We start from the raw sequence: 23,141 nt of genomic DNA on the forward strand, positions 1-23,141 counted from the left end.
TGCTATGTGACCCAGGCTGGCTTCCAATTTGAGATCCTCCTGTCTCAGTCTTTTGAATGCTGACACCGTAGACATTTATCACCATGCTCAGCTATATAACTGCCCTTCAAGTGAGGAACTTGAAAGGCAGCAAGGAATCAGTGTATGCTGGGTGCTTGCCTTGCTAGCCCCTCCTGGGAAGAGTGGTTGGATACCGAAACAGGTTCATGCATTCATCCATTAGAAATAGCTTATGGGAGTCAGGAAGCTGGCTTATTGTTTAAAGACACCCGCTGCCAAGCCCAGCAACCAGAGTTCAATCCCTGGAACCCCATAAGGGAGAAGGAGGATTAATTACCCTCCATACACACCTGGCAAACCTGTCAACCTGAGCATAAGCAGAGCCGGTGTTGGGGAAGGAGAGAAGCACAGAATAAACAAAATGTAACTTTTAAAGGTTTAAAGAAGAAAATGAGTTCTGTGCATAATTGTATGGAGCTTTGTTCTCATACATGTTCTCATAGAACGTTTATTTTGGCTGAGGCTTTGTGGCCTGGGGAGTGCAGCCCAGATGGGGGAGCGCTTGCCTAGCAAGCCTGAAGCCCTGGGTTTGATTCTCAACACTGTGTGTAGAGACATGTGCTTGTATTCCCACCACTTGGAAGCTGGAGGTAAGGCGTTCATTCAAGGTTCTCCTTGGCTATATAACAAGTTCAAGGTTATCCTGGACTACATGAGACCCTGTCTGAAGAATAAGTAAATGTGGCTTTGTGCTAGAAGTATAAAGGTGCCAGAGAATCCCTGGAGAGCCCCTAACCCAGACTGAGTGGTTGGCAAGCTGCCCAGAGGAAGTGGGAGGTCCTGCAGCAGGAACTGGGTCCTTTGAGGTGGCGGTAGTGGAGCACAGAGCAAGATGCAGGAGGGTGGGAAGGAGCATGGGTAGGGCTCAGAGGGGCTATTGCTGGCTATAGAGATGTAGGCACACACCTTTACTCCCAACACTTAGGGAGGCAGAGGCAGGAGGGTCTCTGTGAGTTCAAGGCCAGCCTGGTCTACACAGTGAGTTCCAGGACAGCCAGGGCTCCATAGTGAGACCCTCGTCTCAAAAACCAACAAAACAAAATGCTAGTTCTGTAGAATGTGGGAGGCCATAGCAAGACTTTGTAGTTTGCCTTAAGCATAATAGGAGGTGGTGGTGGTGGTGATGGTGGTGAGACAAGGTATATGTAGCCCAGGCTGGTCTCCAGCTTGTTATGTAGCCAAGGATAGCCTTCACTTTCTGATCCTTCTGTTCTGCCACTGTCCCCTGAGTACTGGGATTATAGACATGCACTACCATGTCTGGTTCCAGTTAGCAAATTATTATTACATTTGTGTGTGTGTGTGTGTGTGTGTGTGTGTGTGTGTGTGTAAATGCTGTGCACACATGTAACAGTCAGGCAACTTTAGGGAGTCAGTTCTTTCTTTCCACCATGTGGATCCCAGGAATCAAACTTAGGTTGTCAGCAAGCACCTTTGCCCACTGAGCCATCTCGCTGGCCCCAAGTTGGGAAGGTTTGAAGCAACCTCTTCATTTCCAAGGTGATCTCCAGACAACAGATGACAGTTGCTGACAGGCTTTCCTTTTCTGCCAGGCATCTTGGGTAGCGTGAACTATGACGAGGAGACCGACAATGAGGCAGAGGAAGGGGACAGTCTCAGCTCCCCATCAGCTCATTCGGAAAAAGAGAGTTCTGTGGCCAGCCAGAAAGCAGCCTCGGTACGTGGTGCCGAGCCAGTGATCGTCCTCAAACACGGAGAACTGTTTACACCGAGGCTCGTGATGCTCTGATTGACTCACCAGATCGGGAGGGGACTGAAGATAGAGGCAGGATTTTGTCCACTAAGTGTCTGACACAGGGCGTGAAGTTTGCCCCCGATTCTGGTTGCTCAGAGAAAACTCTGTTTGCAGGAGACGGGAGCTGCTGGTGTCACAGCCCAGCAAAGTGATGCCCAGCTTGGAGAAGTGGAGAATTTAGAGGACTTCGCATACAGCCCTGCCCCGCGGGGTGTCACGGTGAAGTGTCGAGTAACCCGGGATAAGAAAGGCATGGACCGCGGCCTCTTCCCCACCTACTACATGCACCTGGAGAAGGAGGAGAACCGGAAGGTACGGGGTCCACTGTAGGCCGTTCTCCTCTTTTCTCCGAGCACTGGTGATGAAATGTCAGCCACGGCAGGCAGACACCCCTCTGCTAAGCCCTTAACCCCCAGATGGTCCTGAGAGAACAAGGCTGTCGTGGGGATTGTTTATGCCCGGGGAGTCCCACTAGTTAGCCATCGTCATCTGATAGTGGGCTGTGTACCCAGAAGTCCTGTTCTTAGTGTCTCATGAGAACTAGTCATGGTCAGGATTTCTAGTTCCTCACCCCTGCCCACCCTCAAGAAAAACTCTGTCTGCAATGTAAGGAAGTGGAGAAGTGTTTCCCTGGGCTATGCTGGAGCTCAGCCCCCTGTGCACCAGTAGCTGCCCCACTGCAGAACTGCCCCATCCCAGCAAGAGCATAGGAGTGGGCTTTTTTCACCTTCCTACCTCTTTCCTTCCTTCCTTCCTTCTTCCTTCCTTGATATGGGACTCATGTAGCCCAGGATATCCTCAAACTTAGAAACTGAGGGTTTCTAACTTGTTGAGTTTCAGATCCTCCTGCCCTGCCCCGGTCTTCCAAATACTGGATTTCATTTGTTTATTTATTTATTTTGTGCTTTTTGTTTGTTTGAGACAGTCTCTCTGTGTGTAGCCTGGCTATCCTTGGAACTCAATCTGTAGACAAGGCTAGCCTTGAATTCAGAGATCCACCTGCCTCTGCCTCCCAAGTGTCACCACCACTACTACCACCTGGCTATTTTGTTTTTTGGTTTTTTTGTTTTGGTTTGGTTTTTGAGATGGGATCTGTCTCTGTAACTCTGGCTGCCCTAGAACTCTCCAGGTAGATCAGACTGGCCTTGAACTCACAGAGATCCTCCTGCCTCTGCTGAAAGCAAAGGTGTGCACCACCAGGCCTGGCCTAAGATCCACTTCTTGCACACGAGAGATACTGGTAAACATTTGTGGTCTCACTGGACTTGGGTTTGACTGACATTTTTCTTGTCTCAGATATTTCTTCTTGCTGGTAGGAAGCGGAAAAAGAGCAAAACCTCCAACTACCTGATCTCCACAGACCCAACAGACTTGTCTCGTGATGGGGAAAGTTACATCGGCAAATTAAGGTAATGAAGCCTCAGCTCGCCAGCCCAGTCTTCTGTAGTTCCTGTAATTCAGGATAATTGCTAGTTTATCCCCCCCCACACACCTTGTTCTCTCTGTCACTGAAGATTGAACCAAAGGCCTCACACATGTTAAGCAATTGCTTTACCACTGAACTACATCCCAAGCCTTTGCTATTGTTTTTTGTTTGTGTGTTTGTTTTTAAATGATTCAGATATACAGATGTGTTCATCTTGAAAAGAAAATCTTTAGCCAGGCGATGGTGGTGCACGCCTTTAATCCCAGCACTTGGTAGACAGAGGCAGGCGGAGTTCTGTGAGTTCAAGGTCAGCCTGGCCTACAAAACAAGTTCCAAGACAGTCTGGACTGTTACACAGAAAAACCCTGTCTTAAAAAAGAAAAAAGAGGGGGCTGGAGAGATGGCTCAGCGGTTAAGAGCGCTGACTGCTCTTCCGAAGCTCCTGAGTTCAATTCCCAGCAACCACATGGTGGCTCACAACCACCTGTAATGAGGTCTGGTGCCCTCTTCTGGCCTGAAGGCATACACACAGATAAAATATGGCATACATAGTAAATAAATAAATATTTTTTAAAAAGAAAAAAAATTAAAGAAAAAATTTGAGGCCAGTCTTTATCACACACACCTTTAATACCAGAATCTGGGAGACAGAAGCAGGTGGACCATGAGTTCCAGGCTATCTAGGCTAGTTAAAATAATAATAATAATAATTTATTTTATTAAATTATTTATTAATTGTTGGGCTGGAGAGATGGCTCAGTGGTTAAGAGCACTGGCTGCTCTTCCAGAGGTCCTGAGTTCAATTCCCAGCAACCACATGGTAGCTCACAGCCACCTGTAATGAGATCTGTGCAGGCATACATGCTTCCATGTATGCTGTATATATAATAAATAAATAAGTAAATATTTTTTTTAAATTTATTTATTGATTGTTAATGATTTATTTATTAAATTATTTTAAATAAAAACTTATAAGAAGGAAAATCTTAGGTCAGGCATAGTAGTTTATGCCTGTCATCCCAGAATTTAGGAGACTGAAGCAAAAGGCTTTTCCACAAGTTCAAGGCCTGCCTAGGATAGCAAGGACGACTCTAAATAAATAAAGAAAAAGAAAAAGAAGCCTAAGCCCTCCCTTGTGAGTCTTTGAAAAGACGGTATCTTTGCTGCTCTTAGGCTAGCAGTCTGTACGCAGAGACAGTTCTTTTGTTTCCCAGCTTCCCGGACCCAATCATCACAAAGTCTGTATTAATTACAACAGTTTGGCCGATTGCTTAGGCGTATTCCTAGCTAGTTCTTACATCTCAGTTAACCCATTCGTGTTATTTTATATGTTACCACGAGGCTGTGATTTGATACCTTTCTCCTTCAGCTACATGGAGTCTTCCTGACTCGGCCTTCTTTCTCCCTGCATTCAGTTAGTTTTCCCGCCTACCTATGTTCTGCCCTGACCAAGGCCAAAGCAGCTTCTTTATTAACCAGTGGCAATAAAACATATTCACAGCATCCAGAGTAGAATCCCACATCAGCAGGCAGACAGGTGTCCCCTCTCCTTGTCTCCTCAAGAGGAAAATGCAGATCATCATGGTAGCCTTTTCTCCTGATACTAGATCCAATCTCATGGGGACCAAGTTCACAGTGTATGACCATGGTGTCAACCCAGTCAAGGCCCAGGGTCTGGTGGAAAAGGCTCACACCCGGCAGGAGCTGGCCGCCATCTGCTATGTAAGTGCTGTCCTTGCTTCACCTGGTGCTCCTGCCTGGTGCTCCTACCTAGTGCTCCATCTTCAGTGCTCCTTCCTCAGTGCCCTCTGTGTGGCCAGCCAGGCCCAAAGCCAGCTCAGCTCCCTCCTCCCGGATCTTTCTTTAATTCCCCTTTAGGAGCTGGCATCGTTTCTTCCTTGTATTTGAGTTTTAATTGGATTTGGATCACCAAGTTCAGTTACAATTCATTCTCCACAAACCTCTCTTCTCTTTTCCTGATGCTTTGCTCTTCAGCTAGAGGCTACAGTAAAAAATAGGTTAGAAATAGAGCCATCTCTTTGCATTTAATGGTCCCCTTCCCTCGTACCCTTCCCTCCCCTCCCCTCCCCTCCCCTCCCTTCCCCTTCCCTCTCTTCCCTTTCCCTTTTCCTCCCTTCCTTTCTCTCTTTTTGTAGATGTTGTTTTGGCTTGGTTGTTTCTTTTGAGGCAGGGTCTTCTTATATACCCTAGCCTTGCTGCATATTCCAGGCTGGCCTCAAACTCTCAACCTTCCTGCTTCAACCCGCTGAATTCTGGGAATAAAAGTGTGTACTGCCATGGCTGGCTTTCTTTTCTTTCTTTCCTTCCTTGACAAGGTCTCTCTGCTTTGCCTAGGCTAGCCCCAAACTCCTGGGCTCAAACAATCCTCTCACTTCACCCGCCTAAGTGCTGGAACATGTATGTGCAGGGTGTGCCGCCACGCCTGACATCTGTGTCCAGTTCTCGGGTTCTGTGTTTAGGTCCAGCAAAGAGATGAAACTGGTTTTGGTTCCCTCAAGGCTGGCAGCATTTTCTGTACCAGTGGAGGTTTCCTGTAAAAGCAGATTGAGGTTTCTCCTCCCCTTCTGTTTCCAAATTCTGCCTTATTTTGCTGTCTTTCAGGAAACAAACGTACTGGGTTTTAAAGGTCCTAGGAAAATGTCTGTGATCATTCCGGGGATGAATATGAATCATGAACGCATCCCATTTCGGCCACGAAATGTAAGTAAAAATACATTCACAGTGAGACCAGGTTTCAAAGACAGAAGAAAAATTATATTCCATCAACAAGGGTCTCTAGGAGACAGTGATACACCTTGAGTACAGTAATATTGCACAGAAGAGACCAGTTAAAAAAGACAAGAAAAAGGTATTGCTTCTCCAGGATGGAATGTTCCGGAGATGCTGACTTGAGAAATGGCCAGATGGCACATCAGCATCTTAAGGCTGGATCTGGAGAGCTGGCTCAGTGGCTACTGGCTACTCTCCCAGAGGACCCAGGTTTAATTCCCAGTGCACATACTGGGTGACTCGCAACCATCTGTAACTTAAAATAGAAATCAGTAATTGTTTCTAAAGTAGAAACAATGTTTTAAAGAATCACAGATTCTCCAGAGACATTTCAGAGATGTCTCAGAGGTTAAGAACACTGACTGCTCTTCCAGAGGTCCTGAGTTCAATTCCCAGCAACCACATTGTGGATCACAACCATCTGTAATAAGATCTGGCGCCCTCTTCTGGCCTGCAGGCATACATGCAGGCAGAACACTGTATACATAGTAAATAAATAAACTTAAAAAAAAGAACCTCAAAGCTGGTGCTGTTGCTTGTCCTCAGTTCTGTTGCTGTTTCAGCTCCTCCCTGTTCTGCCTTCTGACAGATTTGTGACTACATGACAGTCATTTTCCCTCCACACAGGAGCACGAGAGCTTGCTTTCAAAGTGGCAGAACAAATCCATGGAGAACCTGATTGAACTGCACAACAAGGCCCCAGTTTGGAGTGATGACACCCAGTCCTATGTCCTCAACTTCCATGGCAGGGTCACTCAGGCATCAGTGAAGAACTTTCAGATAGTCCACGGAAATGACCGTAAGTGCAGGGGAGTGGCTGGGTGGGCGGAGCTGGGAAGTGCACAGAGGGCTGGGAAGTCATGCCCGGAGGGAGTGGCTAAAGAAACTGTGCCAGGAGGGAGAGCCTGAAGAAATGAGATCTTAAAAAGACAGAGCCGCAGGGCCAGAGGAGTGTGAGCATCCTTCTGTGGCAAGGTAAAGAACTCTTGGGTGAAGCCACTCTATCATCTATCTATGTATCCATCATATCTCTCTCTCTCTATCTATCTATCTATCTATCTATCTATCTATCTATCTATCTATTTCTTAATGTTGTGCTAGGGGTGGAACTTGGTACCTGCCACATCCTAGGCAGGTACTGTACCGAGCCGTTTTCCCTCCTCTTCCTTGCCTATTTTAAAAAGAACTTGTGGTTCGCCCTGCCCCCCCATCCGCAGAACAACCGCACGTTTATACTCTAACATGCTCGTTTCCTCCTGTTTCCAGCCGACTACATCGTCATGCAGTTTGGACGCGTGGCTGATGACGTGTTCACACTGGACTATAACTACCCACTGTGTGCTCTGCAAGCCTTCGCCATCGGGCTGTCCAGCTTCGACAGCAAGCTGGCATGTGAATGAGAACCGAGAAGTAGGGGGCGTCCTCACCGCAGAGCCTTCAGCAGGGGCAGAGAGCGGCTGGTCCTGATCTGCCCCAGCATAAAGAGAGCAAGATTCTGCCCCTCTCGGGGTTGATCGAGTGTGTGTGTGTGTGTAGTGTGTGCGTGTGTGTTCAAACATGCATATACGTATACACGTGGATGCACACTTGTTCACGCCTTCTCTGAGCTTCAGAGACCAGGTCATAGATCACAGCTTCACGTGGGTGAGAGATGACTTAAAGCACAGGGAGGCGGTACCTGGGCACACTGGTGACTCCTGACTGCACACAGATTCTCTGTGGGGTGCAGCCTCCCTGCGCTCAGGCACTTCCAACAGAATCAGGTTCTAATAGTTGGGCCTCCTGTGTTGAAGACCCTTTAGCCTCTAAGACAGGAGCCTGCAGACTTTCTCAGCCAATGGTCTGATAGTGTCTCTTACACTGTCTCCAGCTAGCCTCTTGGTTTTTGGTTTTTTTGTTTTTGTTTTTTGAGACAGGGTTTCTCTGTAGCTTTGGTGCCTGGTCTGGAACTAGCTCTTGTAAACCAGGCTGGCCCCAAATTCACAGAGATCCACCTGCTTCTGCCTCCCAAGTGCTGGGATTCAAGGTGTGCGCCACCACCGCCTGGCCCATCTTTAGCACAAAAACAGCCATAAGCAGTTGGTGCATAAAGAGTGACTGTGTCCCAATAAAACTTTCTTTACTAAGTGGGCATTGACCTAGTTTGACCTGGGACTCTGGTTCGCTAGCCTGCCTCGGTGTGGCCCTGTACTCTGAGGCTGAAGCATCTCCTAGAATGTAAGTAGAGAAGGGAGCACATCTCCTAGAATGTAAGTAGAAAAGGGAGCACAGTTTGCTTTTCAGGAGCAGAAGACTGACTAGTTTTGTTTTGTCTTTCCCAAGACAGGGTTTCTCTGTGTAACAGCCTTGGATGTCCTGGAACTCACTTTGTAGACCAGGCTGACCTTGAACTCGCATAGATCAACCTGCCTCTGCCTCCTGAGTGCTGGGATTAAAAGCGTGCGCCACCACCGCCTGGCAACAGATTGACTCTTAAGAGGTACTTGGCCGAGTCTACTATTGGTCACTTTTACCTCACGGTGATGATGACTATAGAGTCATCTGCCATCAGGGCCGGGGACCCTCAAGTTGGTGTCGTATTTTCTTTTTCTGGGTCAGGTGGCACTAGCTTGTCCCTGGGGTCTGGGAAGGCTCTCACGTTCTAGCCCCTCTCTTCCGTGTCCAGGGTGGTGGCCGCGATCTCAGCAGACCGCCTCACTGACACTCCACAGGCCTTGCGGTCGGCTTTGTCCTCTGGCCCCTTAGTGCAGGCCCTCCTGGGCTCACGAGGCTTCCAGATCATGAACACTTTGCAGCAAGTCATGAAAAATTCCCCCAGTTCACCAGCCCAGGACATACCTGAGCTTGAGAATTCCAAAGCTTGGACCCTGTATTCAGTGGTTGTCCACTTCCAAACTGCTTCCCTGCACGGGCAAGGGGTTGCGACTACTGCCCCATAGTTTTGCCTGTGTGGAGGAGGTTCCTTCCTCTTGCATCCTGTTGTTGCTCCCTGCTCAGCATCAAGCCTCTTTGTGATGGCCTGAGATCCGGGAGGCAGAGACCTGTGTTCACCGGGTGTCCTGTCTGTCCCTTCAGATCACTGATTTCTGCCTCAGGCGTGCTTCCCATAAGTGCCTTGTTCGTAACCGTGCTCTGAAGCCTGACGCACCTCTGCCACCACGATCTGACAAGCCACCTTTGTTCGTTTGTCTCCCCCTGAATGGTGGGGGCCGTGGGCCACTGGTTCTAATCTTTCTGTCTCGCTTAGAGCACTGTATATTCCCATTTCCCGGACTCTCCGCTTGAATGTGTAGGTGATCGGTTTTACATAAATCATATTTATACCTTTTGTATGCCATATAAATAAAGATAATTTATATAAAAGCGATGCCATCTTCTTCCCCGAATCCCACCCCTTGGGCTTCCTCCTGTTGCATTCTGTGGGTCTTTGGTTCTTTGCGCCAGTGTTAGCAGAGTTCGGTCCTGGGGGCCACAGACTGAGAAACCTGTTTGGGAGAGCGTATAGACGCATCGTACTCCAGAGCTCTCTGCGGGGATCATGCAACTGAGAGCAGAATGTGCAAGGGACCCTGACTGGGCCAGGTTGCATCATCTTTGAGAGCTAATTGGTCAGCCTCCTGGATCTTTGGTTGGCATTGTTCACCTCACCTCCTACTCGTGTGTATGCGGGTGTGTGTGGATTCTTTTAGATGGGGTGTTAGGTACCCAAGGCTGACCTGGAATTCACTGTGTAGCCCAGGCTGCCTTTGTACACACATCTGCCCTACCTCAGCCTCCCAGGTCTGACCACAGGGCTGGGTCAACATACCAACGCCTCACATTTAAGGGTCCCCTTACATTGGCAAATGAAAAGAGAGCACGTGCCCGTGGATCTCTCGTGGGCTTTCGCTCCTCCATCAGCAATAAAGACAGGAAAAGCCGAAAGCCCCTGCTAAGAATTTAGTTCTTAATAGCCTGGTTTTTCTTTTTGTATACTTTTATGTGACTTTGGTTTGGGTTTTTGCTTGTGTATGTGTTTGTGCACATGTGTGCCTGGGCTCACAGAGGCCATAGAGGCATTGAATATGCTTTAGCTGGAGTTACATACTGTTGGGAGCTGTCCTGTGGGTGCTAAAAATTGAACTCTGGTCCTCTGGAAGAGCAGCCAGTGCTCTTAGCCGCTGAGCTGTCTCTATCCTCTGCCTCTGCCTTTTGAGTGTTGAGATCCACACTCTTTGTAACAGTTTTATTCAACATTTACTAATCAGAGGGTTGGTTTGTCTTTCTTTCAGTATTAGTCATGGAATCCAGGGCTTCATGTGCTAGCTCACACTCTTAGCCAAAAGAAAAGATCCAAATTGAGTATGGTTACATGCCTGTAATCCTAGAATTTGGGCTGCTCAGTACAGAAGCTCTTGAGTTTGAAACCAGCTTGGGTTACATACTGAGGCTGTATATAACCTGTGCTCCTCTTCCCCCTTCCCCCTCCTCCACTTCCTTCTTCTTCCTCTTCCCTCCTTCATTCATCCTTCCTTCTCCTCCTCATTGCCCTAGCAGACTTGGAACTCACTATATAGACTGCGCTGGTCTTGAACTCACAGAGGTCTGTCCGCCTCTACCTCTTGAATGCTGTGATTAAACTTAGTTGCCACTATACTCAGTCTCTGGTTTTTTTTAAGACAAAATTTCATGTTGCCCTAGGCTATACTGTAACTGTAGTTGAGGATACACCTGACAATAGCGTCTTTCACAGGTGGCTGTGTTGTATATACCCGGTCATGTGCACGTGGTGTGTGTAGGTAGGTACACGTTCATGTGGGAGCCCAAGGTCAACCTCAAGTGGCATTCCTTAGGTGTCATTCTCATTTTTTTTGAGAAGAGTTCTCTGACAGAGGCTCCCAGGTTAGGCTACGCTGGATGGCTGGCGGCGCCAGGGACTATCCTGTCTTTCTCCGAGAGCCACAAACCAGGCTGGGCAGGTCTTTGTGAGTTTGAGGCCATCCTGGTCTACATGAGTTCCAGAGCAGCCAGAGCTACGTGGAGAGACCCTACCTCAAAAGCAAACAAAACCCCTATAAGCCAGGCCTTTCTATGCTTTCCTAGTAAGAGCTTTTACCAACTGAGCCACTCCCCCACCCCACCCCCGCCCCCAAATAAACATCTGTTTCACTATGTAAATCATCGGTTAGGTTGACACTTGAGAATTCTTCTGTCCTATATGTAATTTTCTAAGGGCACAGAGACATCCACCGAGGAAACACTGGAACAGCAGGCCACCCTGTTCCCAGCGTTTGGCCATTTCTGGTCTCCCTTTATCATGGGCTGGCTGCTGTTTTGTTTTTAAGTCTCAGTCTTGAAGGGCAACATGCTATCACATGCCTGTAATTTCAGCACTACAGTGGCGGAGGTCAGAAAGGGGGATTTGGGAGTCAATCTAGTCTACATAGCCTGACAAACTAGCAAAAGTCCCAGTCTGCAAAGGACAGGATTTCAGTGCCACAACAACCGGTCTTTGTTAGAAAAGTAAGACTGTTTTGTGGCGCCACCTTGTGGTCAATAATACACATTACAACTCCCTAAGAACTCGAGTGACCGCCACAGCACCCTGTTACAGAGTAACTCTTAAGGTATGAGGACACAGTAAACTTTTATTTACTTACTAACTTATTTGTCTTTTGATTTAGTGATGATTGATTGTCAGGGGATTGAGTCTTGATAGTCAAACTGTCCGCCTGGCGCTGAATACTTTAAAAATAATTGTCAGGGCCTAGAGAGATGGCTCAGAGGCTAAGAACACTTGTAACTTTTCCCGAGGACCTGGATTTAATCCCTAGTCTTCACATAACTGCCCACAACCTTCTATAACTCCAGGTCCAGGGGGCGGACACCCTCTTCTGACCTCAGCAGGCACCAGGAATACACATGGTGCACAGACATATTGATGAACCAGCCTGCCTCCATTTTAGGTTTAAAAGCTATCTTATTGTAAAGATAAACTAAAGCTTATTTCTGTTTATGATTAAACCTCTGTTTCTCAGGGATTGGCCTATGCCTACCTGTAACCTTAACTACAAATGATTCTGAACTGCCTGTCCTAGGAAACAGCAACCATGTCTTTGTTTCAAAAAGTTGTTATGACTACCTGTTGTTATGACTACCTGGTAGCCACCTTGCAACCAAGCCTTTGTTTCAGGAGGTCATTAGGATTAATGTGTAAACTTATGTTCTGCTCCAGTAACCCTTCCTATTTGGCTTCCAGTTCCCCCATTTGGAAACTCCTTACCCCTGAACTATAAGAGCCTTGTCTTCCTGGTGTCCAGTGCTGACCTCTTGAACTCCGACTCCACCTTAGGGGTTCATGAATAAAAAGGTTTACTTTCATTAATTCCTTGCCTTCATTTGGCCACAATGTTTTTGATAGGTGCTCTTTCTTACATCTTTGGAATTAACAATATATCTGGCAAAACACTCATATACATTTTCTTCTTTGAGTCTTTCTTTCTTTCTTTCTTTCTTTCTTTCTTTCTTTCTTTCTTTCTTTCTTTCTTTCTTTCGTTTTTCAAGACAGGGTTTCTCTGTAGCTTTGGAGCCTGTCCTTTAATTGGCTCTGTAGAAGACCAGGCTAGCCTCGAATTCACAGAGATCCTCCTGTCTCTGCCTCCTATAGTGATAGTTTGATTGTGTTTTAACAAATGAAGCTTGCCTGAAGATCAGAGTTAAGCCATAGAGGCCAGGCAGTGGTGGCACACACCTTGAATCCCAAGAATTGGGAGACAGAGGCAGATGGGTCTCTGTTAGTCCAAGATACCCTGGGCTATATAAGATTGAATATATATATTCTAAAAGAAAAACAGAGCTCACCCAAAGGTGATCCCAGTATTTGGGATCCCATGCCTTTAATTCCGGCACTAGGGGGGTGGAGACAGGAGTGATGTGTCTGGGTGGAGAGAGGAATACAAGGTGGGAGGTACAGAAGCTCAGAGCAGTCTGAGGTTTAGTGGAGACAATTACAATCTGAGGCTGGGGTCGCCCCTTTGGCCTGAGCACTGGTCGAGATAAAAGGTCTCTCTGGTGGCTGGCCGCTCTGCTTCTCTGATCCTTCTGATGTCACCAGATATCTGACTCTAGGTTGTATTTATTAAGAAAAATTACTACACCCTCCCAAGTGCCTTTTTTGGTTTTTTGAGACAGGGTTTCTCTGTGAAGCCCTGGCTGTCTTAGAACTCACTCTGTAGACCAGTCTGGCCTCAAACTCGCAGACATCTGCCTGCCTCTGCTTCCCGAGTGCTGAGGTTAAAGATGTGTGCCACCACTGGCCTGGCTAGTATTTTCCTTCCTTCCTTCCTTCCTTCCTTCCTTCCTTCCTTCCTTCCTTCCTTCCTTCCTTTCTGTGGCTTTAAGGTATGTGACTCAGGTTATAGTGTCCAACTCTGCCAGACCTTCCTGTCCATCAGCCCCAGGCTCCTTTCATGCTATTTTCCCACAGAGCTGGCATGAGCAGGAAAGCAGCCACAGAGGGCCCTGGCAGGCAAGGAGGAGACTGCTTTTGTTTTCTTTTTAAAATCTTCAGTGTTGGGGGGCCCTAAGTGGAAGGAACGCACCCTTCAACTAAACTACACTCCTGCGCCCTTGGCTCTTAGCTTTAGGGTTTTTACCTTGCAGTTGAGGGGTTTCTCATGTTTAGACTGAGGGGTCAGACAGCAAATGGCAGGAGCTGCAGGGAGGAAACATCCTACACGAGAAGCGAAAGAGAAGGAGATGAGCCAAATCCTCCAACCCCCCCCCCCCCCAGGCACACCCCAGGTGACCCAAGGATCTCCCATTAGAATCCACCTCCTAAGGTTCCACCCTACCTGGCAGCTGGCCTTTTCTAACAAGGGTCTTTGTGTGCTATTCAACATCCAAACTGCAGCAGGGCTCTCTGGTGGCAGGAGAAGCCTTCCTGGCTTATGACACCTTTCAGACACATCTTTAGTTTAAAGGTAGTTCCGGGACAGATTCAATGCAATGCCCAGCAAAATCCCAGCAAAATTCTTGAAATAACTCAAAAGAATGGTACTTAACTTCACATGGAAAAAAAGCAAAAAACCCAAGATAGCCAAAACAATCCTGGACAATAAAAGAACTTCTAGAGGTATCACAATCTCTGACTTCAAACTCTACTACAGAGTACTGAAAACAGCCTGGTATTGGCATAAGAACAGACAAGGGGACCAATGGAACCAAATAAAAGACCCGGATATTGCCAGACGGTGGTGGCACATGCCTTTATTCCCAGTACTCGTGAGGCAGAGGCAGGCGGATCTCTGTTAGTTCGGGGCCAGCCTGGTTTACAAGAGCTAGTTCCAGGACAAGCTCTAAAACTACAGCAAAACCCTGTCTCAAAAAAAAAAAAAGAAGAAGAAGAAGGAGAAGACACTGATATCAATCCACCATCTTCGAACACCTGAAGCAAAAAATATCAAATGGAAAAAACAAAGCATATTTAACAAGTGGTGCTGGCATAACTGGATATCAACATGTACAAGAATGAAAATAGACCCATAGCTATGATCATGCACAAAACTCAAGTCCAGGGGCTGGAGAGATGGCTCAGCGGTTAAGAGCATTGCCTGCACTTCCAAAGGTCCTGAGTTCAATTCCCAGCAACCACATGGTGGCTCACAACCATCTGCATTAAGGTCTGGTGCCCTCTTCTGGCCTGCAGGCACACACAGAATATTGTATACATAATAAATAAATAAATATTTAAAAAAAGACTCAAGTCCAAATGGATCAAATACCTCAACATAAAGCCAGCCACACTGAACCTCATAGAAAGTGGGAAGTACACTTGAACACATTAGCACAGGGAACCACTTCCTAAATATAACCCCAGCAGCACAGACACTGAGAGAAACAATTAATAAATGGGACCTCCTGAAACTGAAAAGCTTCTGTAAAGTAAAGGACGTGGTCAACAAGACTAAACGACAGCCTACAGAATGGGAAAAGATCTTCACTAACCCCACATCAGACAGAGGTCTGATCTCCAAAATATACAAAGAACTCAAGAAATTGGACACCAAAAGATCACATAATCCAATTTAAAAAATGGAGTACAGACCTAAACAGAGAACTCTCAACAGAGGAATCTAAAATGGCTGACAGACACTTAAGGAAAAGTTCAACATCCTTAGTCATCAAAGAAATGCAAATCAAAACAACTCTGAGATTCCATCTTACACCTGAAAGAATGGCCAAGATCAAAAACACTGATGACAACTTATGCTGCTGGTGGGAATGCAAGCTGGTACAACCCTTTTGGATGTCAGTGTGGTGATTTCTCAGAAGATTAGGAAACAACCTTCCTCAAGACCCAGTAATACCACTTTTGGGTATATATCCAAAGGATGCTCAATCGTGCCACAAGGACATGTGCTCAACTATGTTCATAGCAGCACTATTTGTCATAGCCAGACATGTTGTCTGGAAACAACCTAAATGCCCCTTGACCGACCAAAGAATGGATAAGGAAAATGTGGTACATTTACACAATGGAGTACTACACATAAGAAAAAAAAATAATAACGACATCTTGAATTTTGCAGGAAAAGGATGGAAATAGAAAACATTACTTTCAGTGAGGTAACCCAGAGAGACAATTATCACATGTACTCACTCATACATAGGTGGTTTTTAAACATAAAGCAAAGAAAGCCAGCCTACAAACCACAATCCCAGAGAACTTAGACAACAATGAGGACACTGAGAGACTCACCTAGATCTAATCTACATGCAAAGTAGAAAGTATAAAAAGACAAGATCTCTGAGTAAATTGGGAGCATGGGGACCTTGGGGAGGGTTGAAGTGGAGAAGGCAGAGGCAGGGAGGGGAGCAGAGAAAAATGTAGAGCTCAATAAATATCAATTAAAAAAAAAAGGCAGTTCCGGGGCCTCGGGGCCATGCTACAAACCTGCATGCCATCCTTCCTCTGACTCCCTAGAGTCTGTAGAATGATTAGCTAGCAGTTCTCTTCGAAGCTTCTTCTTTTTTAAAAAAGATTTATTTATTTATTATGTATACAGTGTTCTGTCTGTGTGTATGCTTACTGGCCAGAAGAGGTCACCAGATCTCATTACAGATGGTTGTGAGTCACCATGTGGGCGCTGGGAATTGAAGTCAGGACCTCTGGAAGAGCAGTCAGTGCTCTTAACCTCTGAGCCATCTCTCCAGCCCTCTTTGAAGCTTCTGAAGACGCTCTAGCAGGTCCTAACATGGCAGACATGACTCTGGCAGGCCTTGCCCTTCCTGGATTCCCTCTGCCTTGCTAAAAACTGTTAGATTACATTCCTAAAGCCAGCCAATGTAGGAGCCAGCCATGATAAGCTAAGTATGGGCAGGTCACCCAAAGAAAGTTCTTTACTTCCAACCATTAGCACCTGCCAGAGTAGAACTCGGACATCGATAAATTTAATTAAGAGGCCTGAGTCTCAGTAGTTTAACCTGAAGCAGGATTGCAGGAAGAACCACAGATTACCCGACCTCCACCCAAAAACAGACCATCCAAAGGAAATGCCTAACGTTCCAACCGCTGTAGATAGAAACACCTGCCAGCACACACTCACCAGGACACCCTAGACAAATGTCAGCCAATCAGGGGTCCTGAACCTCAGAAACCCCTCACCCCCACCTTTACGACTATAAAACCTTATTCTAATTGAGCTCAGGGCTCTCCATTTATTCCAACACACTGGACATGCGGAGAGAACGAGTTTGCAAACTTGTATAAAATAAAGGCTCTTTGTTTTTACATACAGGACTCGGTCTTCTTGTTGGCTTTTGCGGGGACTTTCACAGATTTGGGCATAACACTATCAAGGTCTGTTCCCTTATTTGACCATACATTTCCTCCTCCTGAGGTTGACTACCAAGGTCCAGCTGTTAAAATGTTAAAGTCCAGCAATCAAAAGCCCTAATTAACCTGTCCAATCAAAATTAAACACCTCATCCTAACACTGGGTTTCCCTTTTACCTTTATCAGCTGTCATTCGCCTGTGGTCCACATCTGTCTCCTCTCTCCCCAGAGGCAGCCTCTTGCTTGTCCCTCCAGGACAAATGCCCCTTCCCGCTTGTCCTCTCTGTCTGCTGTCTTTGTCTCATATTCCCTGTCCTTTGTCATCTCCTTTGTGCCAAGAACTTGGTCTTGGGTGTCTTGTACCGATACCAGTCCCTTCAGCTTGGGAGCAGGAAGACGGGAGGGAGGATGGTTTGAGGAGGAAATGAGGGTGATAGACAAAGAAAGTCAGGAATTATGTGATTTTTTTTTTTTTTTTTGGTTTTTCGAGACAGCGTTTCTCTGTAGCTTTGGAGCCTGTCCTGGAACTAGCTCTTGTAGATCAGGCTGGCCTCGAACTCACAGAGATCTGCCTGCCTTTGCCTCCTGAGTGCTGGGAGTAAAGGTGTGCGCCACCACCGCCCGGCCAAATTAGGTGATTTTAAAATTGAGGGTTGGCTAGACGGCTCAGCAGGTAAGGGTATCGCCGCCAAGCCTAACAACCTGAGTTGGACTCCTAGGTCCAGTGTCCAGAAGTTGTCCTCTGATTGTCACATGCACAAAAGAAATAAAATGTCGAGAAAAATTTAAACGGTTAAATGTTTGATTTTGTTGTTGGTCTGTTTTCCATTATCCTTAGCCAGGTATATAGGTATAAATAGAGTGTCCTAGTTACTTTTCTGTTGTAGTAATAAGGCAACACCCTAATAAAAGTGTTTATTAGGGGGAAAGGACTTTTTTTGGCTCACGGTTTGTGGGTACGGTCCGCCATGGTGGGGCGTGCGGAGACAGAAACTTGAGCAGCTGTTCACACTGCATCCACAGACACTAGCAATCAGCTCCCCAGTTAGGGGGTGTCCTCCCACCCGGAATAGCCTAGTCTATAGTCCCTCGTAGGCACGCCTAGAGGCTAGCCTACTCTAGATTATGCCTTGCCAGCAGGGCCAGAGACATCTTCTCTTTGGTGACTCTAGTAAATACTACAAAGAGATCCGTAAAACTGATATATATATTCGGTTTTTCAAGACAGGGTTTCTCTGTAGCTTTGGAGGCCTGTCCTGGAATTAGCTCTTGTAGATCAGGCTGGCCTCGAACTCACAGAGGCCTGCTTCTGCCTCCCAAGTGCTGGGATTAAAGGCATGCACCACTATCACCCAGCTTAGAAATAATTTTTGAAAAGTTAAACAAGTCCACTCCTACCTCCTTCTCCTTCTATCTAACCACTTCCAAGCTTCTGTCTAGTCAATAACTGAAGCACGATTAATAAAAGCTCAGAGTCAGAAATTGGGGTTCCACCTGAAGGTCCAAAAAGCAAAACAGCCAGTCCCTGGCTCTTACCTCGACCTCAGTCAAAAATGGCCATCCTGCCTCCCAGAATCTCAGGAGACTGCGAGTCTGAGAGCTGTTTCCTCCCGTTTTATTGATAATTTTATGTATAATCCTCTCTAGGGCTGGGATTAAAGGTATGCACTGCCCAGTTTCTATGGCAACTAGTGTGACTACTGGGATTAAAAGTGTGTGTCATTATGACTACAGAGATGGTGTATTACCATAATCTGATCTGTAAGGCTGACCAGTGGGACTGTTTTACTCTCAGATCTTCAGGCAGTCTTTATTTAGTAAAACACAGCTGAAATGCCACTACCTACCTTCTCAGTGTTTGTGCAAAAATGGAAATGTGTCTGTAGCTTCCCAGCCCATCCTGTGGCTTGCTCATTCCCCAAGTGTAGTTCCGCATCAGCAGATAGAGTCCTGCTAGGCAGATACGCTAGCTCATATCTGTATTTCCAACATTGGGCAGACTCGGGCAAGAGGTTCATGAATGAATTCACTGCTTAGACCATAAAGCGAGATCCTGCCTTGAGATAAACAATAATTAAAATAAGATAGTTCTTCCTTACACAGTTAGGCTCCATACTGATCTAGTGAGGGAATTGCTGCACACGTTCCAATTTGGTTTTTCCTTAGGTTTTTCTTTCTCTTTTTATTCAGTTTATTTATGAATTTATTCACTGTGTTTGTCTGAGACTGTCCTCTGAAGTCCTAAATATAACACAAAATGACCATGAATTACTGACCCCCCCTCCCGCCCCCACACTCAGGTGCTGAGAGTGGAGTCATAGGTGCCTGGCTGTGCAGCGTTCAGGATCAGTCCAGGGCTTTGAGCATGCTAGGTGAGTTACTCTTTTTAAAGATAGAAGAATGGGGGGGGGGCGGTTCCTTGAAGAGCGGGCGATCCGAGGACTTGGCGAGTCACCTTGGTGGGTGACAGGCAGATGATACATCATACACAGAGAGACTGGGTATAGAATTTATGTAGTGGGTGATGGAGGGAAAAGGAAAGGGAGACGGGGAAAGAAGGGAGAGAGAGAGAGATGGTGGGAGAGAGCAGAAGTTACCTCTTCAGGAGAGAGATGGAAAAACAGACAGCACAGGCTGGAGGAGGCAGAGATCGGCTTGCCTCAGCGGAAGGGGCGGGCTGGGAGTGGGCGGGGCTTGTCTATTAAAGGGACAGGGTACCCAGGTGATGGGCCAGGCCCGCAGATCATAACAGTGAGCACTCTGCCAACTGAGCTACATCCCCGCACCTCCCTTTTTTTTTCTAAATTTTCTAACAGATAAATAGAAATCATGCATATCTATGGATACAAAGTCTTCAGACATCCATCAGTTCTTGTGAACAGACTGTCAGTTTGTATGTTAACAACGTTCTGTGCCGTGGACACCCACGTCCTCACTCAACAACCTTCAACTACACCTCGTTTTCTTTTCTTCTTCTTCCAAGATAGGGTTTCACTATTTAACAGCTCTGACTGTCCTGAAACTCGCTTTATAGACCAGGCTGGCCTCGAACTCACAGAGATCTGCCTACCTCTGTCTCCCGAGTGCTGGGATTAAAGGCATAAGCCATGTACCACCACTGCCCAGCTATTGATCTTTTTGAGACAAAGTCTTACATAGTCCAGACTGGCCTCAACTGGGCCTGCGTGTTTAGACATTGCTTATTCAAATGGAAACAAATTAAAATTGAGCCCTTAGGTTGGATGTTGTTTACCAGCCACAGACGTCCCAACTTCTGGTTTCCAAGCTGACCTAGCTTCTTGTCTCCTGTGTGGGAGTTGGAGGGTGTTGCTTGTCCAGTGTCCTGTAGGCTCTCAGTACTTGGGAGGCAGGGAAGATGGCTTTCCTCTGGACATCTGTAGTTCTTAGCTCCCACGGGGCTGAGGGAGTCATTTGTGTTCAGAACCTGGTAGTGTAATTCTGGAATCAGAAGGTGGAGGCAGGAGGATTAGGAATCCAAAGCCAATCTTAGTTATATGAGGGGTCACGCTTAATCACTTGGGGAGCAGAGCCAGCCTGACACCGGTTAAACACTGTCTGGAGGAATGTAGGAGTCAGGAGGTGGTTGGGAAGAAGACTCAGTGGTTATAGTTGCTTGCTGATCAATTATGAGGACGAGAGTTCAAGTGAACACCCAACTTCTATGCTGGGTGGTTTACAAATTTCTATAATGCCAGTTCCTGAGATTCGATGCCCTGTTCCAGCCTCTGAGGGCATGACCTTGCTCCACACATGTGGGCATGGACTCATGCACAGTAACGTAAGGTAAATCTTTAGAAACAAAAACAGGGCTGGTGAAATGGCTCAGTGGATAAAGAGGTTTCCTGCCATAAAGACACTGAACCAGACAACATGAGTTCTGTCCCATCCCTGAGACACAGTTGGGGTAAGGAGAGAAATAATTCTTGGAAGTTATCTTCTGGCTTCCATGTATACAGTAATTAAAAATAAAACTGTAATCAAAAAAAAAAAAACTTTTAAATGTGTATGAGGGTTTGCCTGCATGTATGCATATCTGTGCACCATGTGCCTGCAGTGCCCAAAAAGGCCAGAAGAGGGCATCTGGAACTCACGGAACTGGCATTACAGGGTTGTAAGCCACCATGCTAGGAACTGGGGCAACAAGTGCTGCTAAGTGCTGAGCCATCTTTCCAGCCACACGTTGTTTCTCTCTTCTGAATTCTACAGCCCAGGCTAGCCTGGACTTCATTATACAGTCAAAACTGACCTCAAACTTGTGGCAGCCCTGGAATACCGAGGTTACAGGAGTGAGTCACTACTGGCCCCAATCACTTCTTTAAAGATAAGGTTTTTACCTCCAGGGCTGGAGTCTTGGCTCAATGGTTAAGAACACTGACTGTAAGGACCAGGGCTCAATTTCCTGCACCTACATGGCAGCTCACAGCTGTCTCTAACTACAGTTCCAGAGAACCTGACTGATACCCTTGCGTAAGTGAAACACCAATCTTCATTAAAAAAAAAGAATAAATAATTTTTTTTTCAAAAAATTTTACTTCCAAACATTGTCCGATTGTGAATTATGGGAGGTTAGCTCTTCAACACACAGGAAAGGGATACAATTTTTCCCAGGGTAGTTTGCCCAGAGTTTATTTATTTTCAGTGCTAGGGATGGTATCTACATTCTTGAGCAAGGTAGGCATACCCAAGACCACAGATCTAATGTGTATGTGCCTAATATGCCGCCACCACGTGTGTGTGTGTGTGTGTGTGTGTGTGTGTGTGTGTGTGTGTGGTGTTGGAACCCAGGGCTTTGAGTATGCTAGGCAAGTACTCAATCACCGAGATAAACCTCCAGCTCTTCTTTGAGGAAGAGGTAAAGAGATAATAAAAATAACAGAGGGAGTCAGGCAGTAGTGGGGGGCAGAGGCAGGCAGATTTCCGTGAGTTTGAGGCCAGCCTGTTCTACAAGAGCTAGATCCAGGACAATCAGAGCTGTTACACAGAGAAACCCTGTCTCAAAAGACAAACAAACAGACCAAGTGCCATTACCCCTGAGCCATCTTGCCAGCCCTTGTTTTTGAGAAACTGAGTCACAGGGAAAACTTTGCAGACTCACGTTGTGACTTAGCGTCAGCGGAAGTGCGGACTTCGGATAAGGACGTCCGTGAAAAGCCTGGGGCTTTCAGAAGGTGGTGGTTCCCAAAGAGCCAGTCATTGAACCCTTTTAACTACAAATAACTTCTTTTCCAGTGTGTGTCTGTGTGTGTTTGAGAGAGAGAGAGAGAGAGAGAGAGAGAGAGAGAGAGAGAATCTAGAGGCATCAGAACTCCCAGGAGCTGTACTTACAGGTAACTGGGAACTGCCTATCTGCTGAGCTAAGGAAAGAAATCTTAGGGGCTGAAGAGGTGGGTCAATAGACGTGATGCTGTTTTTGGTTGTCAACTTGATTACAGTAACTAAATCAACTAAATTCCCCAAATGGGCCACTTCCGTGAGGGATTTTTGCTTAATTTGAATTGGGAAGATCCACTTTTTTTTCCTCCTTGAACTCACTCCAAGACCAGGCTAGCCTTGAACTCACAGAGATCCACCTGCCTCCCAAATGCTGGGATTAAAGGTGTGCCACCTCTGCCCTGGCAGGAAGACCCTCTTCTGATCTGAATCTTTTTTTTAAATTTGTTTGAGAAAGGGTTTCTCTGTGTAGCTCTGGCTGCCTGGAACTAGCTCTGTAGGCAGGCTAGGCTGGACTCAAATTCACAGAGATCCAGCTGCCTCTGCCCCCCAAGTACACTGTCCGGCTTTAACCTGAATGTTTGAGACCGGAAGAAGCGCCTCTAATCTGGGCCACGCCTTCTGCGGGAAGCCTATATAAGAATTTAAGAAGGAAGTTCTTGCCTTTTGTCTGCTTGCTTCTGTTTCCCTAGCAAGTCCATTCCTTCACAGGCAGAAGATACTACTTCTTTGGGGTTCTGATGTATCCCAAAGACCAGCTGAGACATTCCGCCTTGCAGACTGAACAACATCAGATTAGCTGACGCTACAGCCGGTAAGTCATTTTAACAAATCCCTCTCTCTCTCTCCTCTCTCTCTTTATGTGTGTGTATTTGTTTTCAGAAGTCCTTAAAAAACAAAACAATAACAAAAAGCCCCAACCTTCTGGAGCCAACCTGTGTACCCGTACTCTACTTTGAAAATCTGGCCTGGTTGGCGGTGGTGGCGCATGCCTTTAATTCCAGCACTCGGGAAGCAGAGGCAGGTGGATCTCTGTGAGTTTGATGCTAGCTTGGTCTATA

At 46.5% G+C, this 23,141-nt stretch overlaps 1 protein-coding gene across 1 annotated transcript in view; it reads left to right on the plus strand.

Annotated features, from left to right (window-relative positions):
- Tulp3 (TUB like protein 3) overlaps window positions 1-9,395 on the plus strand; it is a 35,117-nt gene extending 25,722 nt beyond the window's left edge. The window contains exons 5-11 of the mRNA XM_048444040.3: window positions 1,614-1,738; window positions 1,931-2,128; window positions 3,113-3,225; window positions 4,850-4,964; window positions 5,865-5,963; window positions 6,660-6,831; window positions 7,299-9,395. Of these exons, the coding sequence (XP_048299997.3) occupies window positions 1,614-1,738; window positions 1,931-2,128; window positions 3,113-3,225; window positions 4,850-4,964; window positions 5,865-5,963; window positions 6,660-6,831; window positions 7,299-7,432 (956 nt within the window). The 3' untranslated portion in view covers window positions 7,433-9,395. The remainder of the gene's footprint in view (window positions 1-1,613; window positions 1,739-1,930; window positions 2,129-3,112; window positions 3,226-4,849; window positions 4,965-5,864; window positions 5,964-6,659; window positions 6,832-7,298) is intronic.
- The last annotated feature ends 13,746 nt before the right edge of the window (window positions 9,396-23,141 follow it).

This window comes from Myodes glareolus, chromosome 3 (assembly GCF_982192425.1).
Source record: "Myodes glareolus chromosome 3, mMyoGla1.1, whole genome shotgun sequence".
Taxonomy (NCBI): Eukaryota; Metazoa; Chordata; class Mammalia; order Rodentia; family Cricetidae; genus Myodes; species Myodes glareolus.